The sequence below is a fragment of the Marmota marmota genome, unplaced genomic scaffold, assembly GCF_001458135.2.
Source record: "Marmota marmota marmota unplaced genomic scaffold, marMar, whole genome shotgun sequence".
Taxonomy (NCBI): domain Eukaryota; kingdom Metazoa; phylum Chordata; class Mammalia; order Rodentia; family Sciuridae; genus Marmota; species Marmota marmota.
In genome coordinates, this window is record NW_025999863.1 from 4,543,890 (window position 1) to 4,554,031 (window position 10,142).

General features: G+C 39.3%; 1 protein-coding gene across 1 annotated transcript; it reads left to right on the plus strand.

Annotated features, from left to right (window-relative positions):
- Nucleotides 1–207: 207 nt before the first annotated feature.
- On the plus strand, nt 208–7,661 carry LOC107157472 (vomeronasal type-2 receptor 116-like). The gene is given in 7 exon segments (XM_048810257.1): nt 208–288; nt 693–1,478; nt 2,542–2,584; nt 2,587–2,768; nt 4,020–4,143; nt 6,741–7,053; nt 7,055–7,661. Coding segments are annotated over 7 exon segments (2,121 nt in total). The 5' UTR covers nt 208–222.
- The last annotated feature ends 2,481 nt before the right edge of the window (nt 7,662–10,142 follow it).

Consider the following 10,142-nt stretch of genomic DNA (forward strand, 5'->3'; position numbering starts at 1 on the left):
AATTTGAAGAACTACCAGCTTGTTCTGGCACTGGTTTTTGCCATTGAGGAGATCAACAGGAACCCCCATATTTTACCCAACATGTCTCTGGGATTTGATCTCTATAATATTTCACATTTTGAATGGAATGTTTTGGAGACTTCCTTCTTTTGGCTGTTGGGGCTGGAAAAGATGATTCCTAATTACACCTGTAGAAGAGAAAGCAAGTCTGTAGCAGTACTGATGGGAGCATCATGGAAGACATCTTACCAGATTGGGCCATTCCTGGAACTCTACAAATTTCCACAGGTAATAGTGGGTAGAAAAGAGAGAGATTAAGCCATTCTCCTCTGTTGCCCATCTTGGGGCCCTGGATAGAGTTACAGGAGAAGACAAGATTTCAACAATTTTCAAAGTGTGTCATCTCAAAGGTTAGGTCTCAGAGACTGGGTGATGTATTCACATTTTCTTTCTTTGGAATAAAGAGCAGCAGGAGCTGGTGCAGTGCAAAAAGTGGGTTGGAAAACTGAGGCTGTTCAATAATTTTCCAGAAAGCTCTCGGGATATGAGAGACGGCTTTGAAAATGATATGAATAAATTTCCTTGGTAACACTTCCACCTATTGCTTCATAAAATATACCATTCAGGACTGAGACTGTGCTATGTGACAATCCTTCTCATCATATTCCTTCAAAATGTTCTTTTCCCTTCAGCTCAACTTTGGACCTTTTGATCATAAACTGAGTGATCCTGTCCAGTTTCCTTCTCTCTATCAGATGGCCCCCAAGGACACATCTCTGGCCCTTGGTATGGTCTCCTTGCTGCTTCATTTCCACTGGACCTGAGTGGGGCTGCTCATCTCAGAAGATCACAAAGGTATTCAGATTCTCTCAGACTTGAGAGGGGAGATAGAGCAAAATGGAGTCTGTGCAGCCTTTGTGGAAATGATCCCAGAGAACCATGTGTTCAATCATCACTTGGTCACTGAATCATCAGCAAATGTGATTATTATTTATGGTGATACTAAGTTTTTAGAAGACTTGATGTTTGATGTAGGGCAAACTCTAATGACTTAGAAAGTCTGGGTCACAAACTCACAATGGCAAGATGTCAGCAAGGGGAAAAATTTCATGTTAGATTCATCCCATGGGACTCTCATGTTTTCACACCACCATGGGGAGATTCCTGGGTTCACAAATTTCATCAGCACAGTTAACCCTTCCAAATACCCAGAAGACGTTTACCTGGCTCGGCTGTGGTATTACAGTTTTCATTGTTCCTTTTCTCAACTGAACTGTAACATCTTGGAGAACTGCCCACTAAATGCCTCCTTGGAATGGTTGCCTGAAAGCACTTTTGACATGGCCATGAGTGAACAGAGTTACAACATATACAATGCTGTGTATGCCGTGGCCCACACACTTCATGAGGTGCTTCTTCACCAAGCAGACACACCAAAAATGGGAAATGGGGATGGGCTTCTGGTTTCCCCTTGGCAGGTAATATCTCTTCTGCCTCATGACACACACCACTGCAAGGTGATTCTCTAAAGGGATGGCCACAAGGGAGCAAACAAAGTAGTTTAGGATCCTTTCTCCGAAAGCACAACAGAAACTGTACTTGTTTCAGTGTCGGAGGTAAATGTAGGCCTGTGTAGAAGCAGTCTTGAGGAAAGTGCCCGTAGCAAGGATAGAATGCGTTCTACACCAACATCAAAGCTTGTATTACAAATGACTCCTGTTGAGCTGATGTTTTCAACAGAAAAAATCCTGATTTTCCATGACTGTCTTAAACCATAAGAGCAGAATTCACTCTTGAAGTGTGTAAGTGCTGCTTAGGACTCTAATGGACACTTACATAAGTGAACACATTTCACATCACTTGAAGAATTAACCACATTATTTTGCAGACTTAGATTGAGGCTCGCTAGATGCAGTGAGCTTCCACTAGGCAGTTAAGGTATTATCTGATTCCCAAACCCTCTGATTATTTACATGTGCTTAATTGAGAAACTTCTCCTGGAACTATCATTCTAGAAACCTTATTCTCTAGCTGTCCATGGGCTATCATTTGTTGTACTCTATGATGCTTATGTTAAAGTAGCATTATAAAATAGAGATTAGCCAGGTGCCGTGTCACCCACCTATAACCTCAGTGGCTCAGGAGGCTTAGAAAGGAGGACCTTGAGTTAAAAGCCAAGTTCCAAAGCAACTCAACAAGATCCTGTATCTAAATAAAATACGGGCTGGGGATGTGGCTCAAGCGGTAGCGCGCTCGCCTGTCATGCGTGCGGCCTGGGTTCGATCCTCAGCACCACATACAAACAAAGATGTTGTGTCCACTGAGAACTAAAAAAATAAATAAATATTAAAAAAAAAAAGTATTAAATAAAATACAAAAAGAAGCTAGGGATGTTGCTCAGTGGTTAGTTGTCCCTGGGTTAAATCTCTGTTACCTAAATAAATAAATAAACAGGGATTAAAGACAGGGGACTTTATCAACTTCAGGGTTTCTGTCTTAACTTTGGGACATGCTTATTCATAAAATACTGTATCTCTTTAGCTTCACCCATTTCTCAAGAAAATAAATTTTGAAAATCCTGCTGGAGAACAAGTGATTTGGATGAGAAAATGAAATTGGAAGGAGAATATGATATTCAAAACTTTTGGGATCTTCCAGAAGGTCTTGGACAAAAGGTGAAAGTAGGAAAGTTTTCCCCACATGCTCCACGTGTCCAACAACTGTCTTTACATGAGGACCTGATACAGTGGAGCATAGGATTTACACAGGTGGGTTGGACTCAATCACAATGCTTTAACTACACAAGTATAAACAAAAATTTGTCCTGTATTGTATGTCCCCTGATTGCTCATTCATGGGCATACAAAGTACATTTAACAACATATATTCAAGAAATTTTCTTACGAAATTTTCTTGGTGGTTGAAAAATGAACCCATTTTTAACAACATGATTGTAACTATTTATATATTTCATGTCATAAAATACACATGGCACCTGAGAATCAACACATATGGAGGTGTTATGATTTGGATACATAGTGTCCCCCGAAAGCCCTTGTGTTAATGCAGGAGTTGAAATGACTTGATTATAAGAGCCATAACCAAATCAGTGGATTAATAATTTGAATGGATTACTGGGTGGTAACAGTAGGCAAGTTGGGAGTGATTAGTGGAAGGCAGTCACTGGGGGCCAATCTTGGGATTATATGTTTAGTCTCAGGCTCTCATGTGCAACTCATATTCTCCCTCCCTCCCTCCCTCTCATTCCTTCCTCCATGATGTTCTGTGTCACCTCAGGCCCAGAGCCATGGAGTCATGAAACCATGAACTGAACCTCTGAAACTGTGAGCCCAAGTAAATGTTTCCTACATTAAGTTGTCCTTGTCAGGTGTTTTGGTTACTGTGACAGTAACCTAACTAACACAGGAGAAATGATCTATTTTCACTCAGTTTTGATGTTCAGTCCATGGACAAAAACCCATGTACTTACCAACATGATTCTAACTGTTCGTATATTTCATATCATAAAATATACATGACAACTGTATTAGTTTCCATCACTGTGGCAAGTTGCCTAAGAAAATCTAACTTAATAAGAAGGAATGTGTTTGTTTTGACTCAGTTTAGGGTTTTCAGTCTGTAGTCATTTGGCCTCTTGCTTTTGGGTCTGTAGCTAGGGAAGTACATCATGGTGAGAGTATGTGGCAGGGAAGTTGCTACCCTCATTGTAACCAGGAAGTAGACAGATTTCAACATCTTTCAAGGCTATGCCCCAACTTCCTCCCACTAGGTGCCACTACTTGAAGGTTCCACCACCTCACAATGGCACTATTGGCCTTTAGCATCAAGGTCTTTGGGAGACATATGATATCATAACTATAGCATTATCAAAGCAATTTATTAGACTTTTGTATACAGATTATGCCTTCTAATGGTCCCATTCTCTAACACTCTGTACTGACTGGAGGACAAGTCCAATGAGGCTGAGCAGTTCCCAACACCCATCTGATTTTCCTCAGACCCCTCGTTCTGTCTGCACTGAGAGATGTGGTCCTGGATTTAGGAAATCTCCGCAGGAGGGAAAGCCTGCCTGTTGTTTCAGTTGCACTCCTTGCCCGGAGAACGAGATTTCTAATGAAACAGGTGAGCATGTGCCTTGTACAGAAATTCCCTATTATTCTTAATATTCTTCAGTCAATACAAGCCAATGGAAAAGATCTGGAAGGGACTTCAGAGATAAAACTCTTCTTTCCTTCAGGTAGGAGTTTAATTGTTATTCACAATAGTATTTCACCTTGAAATAACACAACTCTGTAGACCTAAACTACACATTTGGCTACACCATTCTAAACACACTATGGGCATGTAATCTCAAGAAGCCCTTTCCACCACCGCACAGGAACGTCAGTTTCATCTCCACCATGAAATTTAAAGCACAATCTTCTTGGTCTCCTTTGAAACTATGTTTAGACCACATTGCAGATACACATCCTTCACACTCTACCTCCCCACTGCCTAGCACTGCTCTTGACACATAGCAGGGTTCAGAAAGTGCTTGGTTTAACCTGCAGGTGTCACTGTGCTATAAAGCATGCTTCCAAAGCTCCCATGAGTAGGTCTTATTCCCTGCTCTCCACTCATTCACAGGTGAGTGGAATACACAAGATAAAATGACACAAATTCAAGGAAGAGCCAAAGGGCTGCACTGCTATATTCACTGATTTTTAAAGGGTGTTCTTCAAGGAGGCATTTATATTGGAACTGTTACAGGAAAGGTGGAATTAGTATTGGGAGCATTCCTATGGTATCTGATGCAGAAAGTGTAGATTAAATTCTTTTAGGATTAGTGGAAACCAAAAAATTGCACATTTGTAAGTCATGTAATATTCATGGACATAAAAAAAAGGTTCCTTCTGACTGAAATTAATAGAGAATGTGGGAATGAAGGTTGGATTCTGACATAGTCATATGTCAGAAAAGTAATAATGATAATTCCTAGGTATCATCTTGGTAAAGTTTAGATTTATAGTAACAAATGGCTAGAATCAGCTCCATGCAGGGTTTTTCAGATTTCACTGTGTGGTGTATATGTAGCTTAATATCACAACACAATGTGATTCAAATGTTTGTTTATAAATGTATTGAGACTGACAATATAGAAGGCAATACAGTCAATTTGCATACTTCTCTATACACATAAGTCTAGGGGACAGTCATGTCCACGTTCCATAAACTCATATAAAGAACAATGTACTCAACAATGTCAGTACCCACACACTCATGCCTTAACAAATTCACCTTTCAGATCAGTAGGGGAGACAAAGTGGATTGAGGAGGAGGAAGAAGGGACAGGAAAGGGAAGAACAATGAACTGAATCTGACCAAATATTCATATGGCTTGCATGGAGGTGGCACAGGGGGTCTCAGCATCAGGTGTATCCACAGGACACTAATTTTTTAAAAAATGTAAATTGTAAATGGAATGGTGGGGGATCAGTGGAGTGGAGTTGGGGGCACTGAGGGAATTGCTGGGATCTAAACTAGGTAGGGGGTGTTCCATATTTTGTGATTATATCAGGATTTATCCTGGTGTTGTGTAGAATTTTAAAAATTAAATGAAGATAAAATAAATAAAAATAAATTAAATGAAGATAAAATAAATTAAAATAAATAAAATAAATAAACAAATGAAAAAAATACTTTGTAAAGATCCAGATTTTAAAATTTTGAGAGAGCCAGGCATAGTGGCAATGCAGGTAACCCCAGTAACTCGGGAGGCGGAGGCAGCAGGATCTCAGGTCCACAGCCAGTCTCAGCAACCTACTAAGCCCTAAGCAACACAGCAAGAACCTGCCTCAAAAAAAGGGCTGGGGATGTGCTCCATGCTTAAGTGTCCCTGGCCTCTATCCCTAGCACACACAAAAAAAAGAACTGTGAGAAATAGTAGGGATGTTATAAGGTTTGATTAGAGTGTAAACTGACAGATTGTTCAGAGAATCGGGGTTTAATAGGAAAGTTCTTTCTAAAGAAACACAGTGGAAATACACCTTTCAATATACCATAAATAAGAGAAGAGACTTAAAGAAAGACAATCATGAGTCCAACATTGAAAATATTATTAATGAAACTTGTGGGGTAACACTAAAACTCTCATTAGAGAGAAATTTAAAACCCCTTACTGTAAAAAGGAGTATGTTATTATTATGCCTATTTTGATAAAAATGCTTGGCAGGTTATACATGAAGCAATCGTCATGAGGTAGAAAAGGAACAGCACATTAAATGCAGACAAAATAGAAAAGACTAATGCAACACAAAAACTTAAAAAACAATGAAAGAATAAGAAATCTAGAGTAAAATCCCATAAAAATTGACAAACCATTCATGAAATTAATCTACAAAAAAAGAGTAAAACTGCTAAAAGGAGGTAATTTTATGATTCTACAAAACATTTTTTCATAAAAATATAATATGAAGTATCACATTGGTAGATTTGAGAATATACATAAAACGCACAAAGTTAGTAAAGTCAAAAACCTGTCACCTGAGGAGATCACAACAGACCCAGGGCTGGGGGCTGGCTCCATGGTGACTACTTGCCAGACATGTGTGAGGAGCTGGGTTAGATCCCCATCACTACAAAATAAACAAGCAAAAACAGCAAAAAACAATTATATATATTGATAACATTTAATCCATAGTTGAATACTTACACAATTTTTAATTTGCATTCTTCCTCAGATATGGACCAGTGTATGAAGTGTCCAGATCTCCAATATGCCAACACAGAGAAAAGCCACTGCATCCAAAGAGCCGTGACCTTCCTGGCCTATGAAGACCCCTTGGGCATGGCTCTGGCCTGCACGGCTCTCTGCTTCTCTGCACTCACAGCTGCTGTCCTTGGGGTCTTTGTGAAGCACAGAGACACCCCCATAGTCAAGGCCAACAACAGGGCTCTCAGCTACATCCTGCTCATCTCCCTCACCTTCTGTTTTCTCTGCTCTCTGCTCTTCATTGGCCGTTCCAGCACAGCCACCTGCATCCTGCAGGAGCACATTTGGACTGGTGTTCACTGTGGCCGTTTCCACGGTCCTGGCCAAAACTGTCACTGTGATTCTGGCCTTCAAGGTCACTGCCCCAGGGAGAAGGATGAGGCGGTGCCTGGTGTCAGGGGCACCTAACTTCATCATTCCCAGCTGCTCCCTCATCCAGCTGACTCTCTGTGGAGTCTGGCTGGGGACCTCTCCTCCCTTTGTGGACACAGACACACACTCTGACCATGGCTGCATCATCATCACGTGCAACAAGGGCTCAGTCACTGCCCTCTACTGTGCCCTGGGATACCTGGGCTCCCTGGTCCTGGGAACCTTCACGGTGGCCTTTCTGGCCAGGAACCTGCCTGACACCTTCAATGAAGCCAAGTTCCTGACCTTCAGCATGCTGGTGTTCTGCGGTGTCTGGCTCACCTTCCTCCCTGTGTACCACAGCACCAAGGGCAAGGTCATGGTGGCCGTGGAGGTCTTCTCCATCCTGGCCTCCAGTGCAGGGCTCCTGGGCTTCATCTTTGTCCCCAAGTGCTATGTTATTTTATTAAGGCCACATAGGAGCTCTCTATGTGGGTTCAGAGAGAAAATTCATTGTAGGAGCAATAAGCCTTCTTGAGCTTTACTTGGGTTTCTGAAAATTGAGGGTCTGAGTTAAAGCTCCCAGCAGTTTAATATTGGATTTCTACATGTGATTCCCTTCAAGGAACCAGCAATCTACACCTCTTTCTGCACTAATAACAGTTGCCCCACTTGTATTTATGTCTTTTTTCCATTGGGTTACATTTGAAGTGATTTTTATTCATGAAATCTACAGTGCATCCTGCAGATCCTGCTCATCTGTGTGGTGTTCCCACTGCACGTAGGCTTCTGTTTCGATTCCTTCATTTACATTAGTCATATATAAAATGTCCTAAATTCCTAGTGTGCTCTATTTTAAAATCCCTCTATGTATTTCAGTGATTCCTTTTTCTATCAAATAAGTCATATTTCATATACTAAGTGTAGTATGTTTTGAAAACTGATAATGTATTTCTTATTTTTGTCTTTTTCAGAATTCTTGAGATCACTTTGGAGAATTTTTCTTTAATGTGTCCCTTAAATTTTAGAGTCAGTTTATCGCATGCTATAAGAAAAAGATTGAAATTGTACCAGACATTTATTGAATTTATACATTCATTTTGGATGATAAAAATCTCAGTGTAGTATTGACCTGCATTTCTCTGATTATTAAGGATGTTGTTAAGGTTTATTGAATATTTCTTCATATATTTGTTGACTTTTTAAATTTCTTCTTTTGAGAAACATCTAGTCCATTTGCCCATTTATTGATTGGGTTATTGGGGGTTGGTGTTAATATATTTTCTTCAATCCATGTTTTTGCTGCCCTATTCAAATGATCAGACAACTGTCTCAGGGTTTGTCCCTGTTTTCTTCCACTGGTATACATTGTGTCTGAATGCCAATGCCATGCAATTTTGACACTACAGCTCTGTAGTATAATTTGAAACCAGGCATTGTGATGTCTCCAGCATTGCTTTTCTTTCCTTAGGATTTATTTGGCTATTCCAGGTCTTTTATTGTACCACATTAACTGTAGGACTATTTTTCTAGTTCTATGAAAAATGCCATTGGTATTTTGATGGGGATTGAATTGAATATAGATATCACTTTGGGTAATGTGACCATTTCAACAATATTAATTCTGCCCGTCCATAAACTTGGGAAGACTTTCCATTTTCTACTGCCTTCTCCTATGTCTTTTCTCAATATTCTGAAGTTTTTGTTGCAGAGTTTTTTCACCTCTTTAATTATATTAATCCCTGGGTTTCTGGTTCCTCATTGCTTTTTTTTAGCGGTTTTAGTATTTGTGAATAGAAAAACTATTAATTTTCTGACTCTGTATCCTACTACTTTGATGAATCTGATTATAGTTCTAGGAGTTTTCTGTTAAAAGATTTTTAGTTCTTCTAAATACAAAATCATATCATCTATAACCCTTATCTAATTTCATCCCCTGAATGATTGTTCTCCCTAGAGTTTCAAGAACTAGGGGCTGGGGATATAGGTCAGTTGGTAGAGTGCTTGCCTCACATGCACAAGGCCCTGGGTTCAATCCCCAGCAACACACACACACACACACACACACACACAAAGAACTATATGGAATAAGAGTGGTGAGAATGGACATCTTTGTCTTCTTCCTGATTTTAGAGAAATTTGTTTTCAGTTTTTCTCCATTTACTATAATGTTGACTTTCAGTCTGTCAAATATAGCCTTCATGGTATTGAGGTAAGTCCTTCTATCCCTTCTTTTACTGGTGTTTTTAACATGGATGGATTATGAATTTTATCAATGGTTTTTTCTGCCTCTATTGAGATGATCATGTGATTTTTGTCCTTAATTTGATTCCTGTGATGAATTACACATTTATTGATTTTCAAATATTCAATAATCCTTGCATCACTGGAATGAAACCAACTTCATTATTACATACAATCTTATTAATATGTTGGTGAATATGGTTTGCTAATATTGTCTTGAAGGTTCCTGCATCTATGTTCATCTGGGATACAGGTCTATAGTTTTTTCTTAGATGTGTCCTTATCTGGTGTTGGTATCAGAATGATATTGGCTTCACAGAATAAATTTGGAATTTCTATTTTCAATTTCATGAAATAATCTGAGGAGCATTGGCATTAGTCCTTCAAAAGTCTGGGAGAACTCAGTTGGGAATCCATCTGGCCCTGAGCTTCATTGTTGTTTCTATGGTTGTTAGTGGCAGACTATTTATTCCTGCTTCAATATCATTGCTTTTTATTGGTCTGTTTAGATTTTCTATATCCTCTTAGTTCAACCTGGGGAGGTCATAGCGATCATAGTGAATGTAAGAAGTTTAAATTTTTAAATTATATTACTACATTACAGTTATACATAATAGTGAATTTCATTTTTGACATAACCATACATGCTTGGAATATAATTTGTTCCATTTTAGCTCCAGTATTTCATCTTTCTCTCTCTTCCTCCCTACACTATTCTGCTGGTGCTTTATAGTGAGACACTATGAATATGGTTCTAAGAATGAAATTTATAATT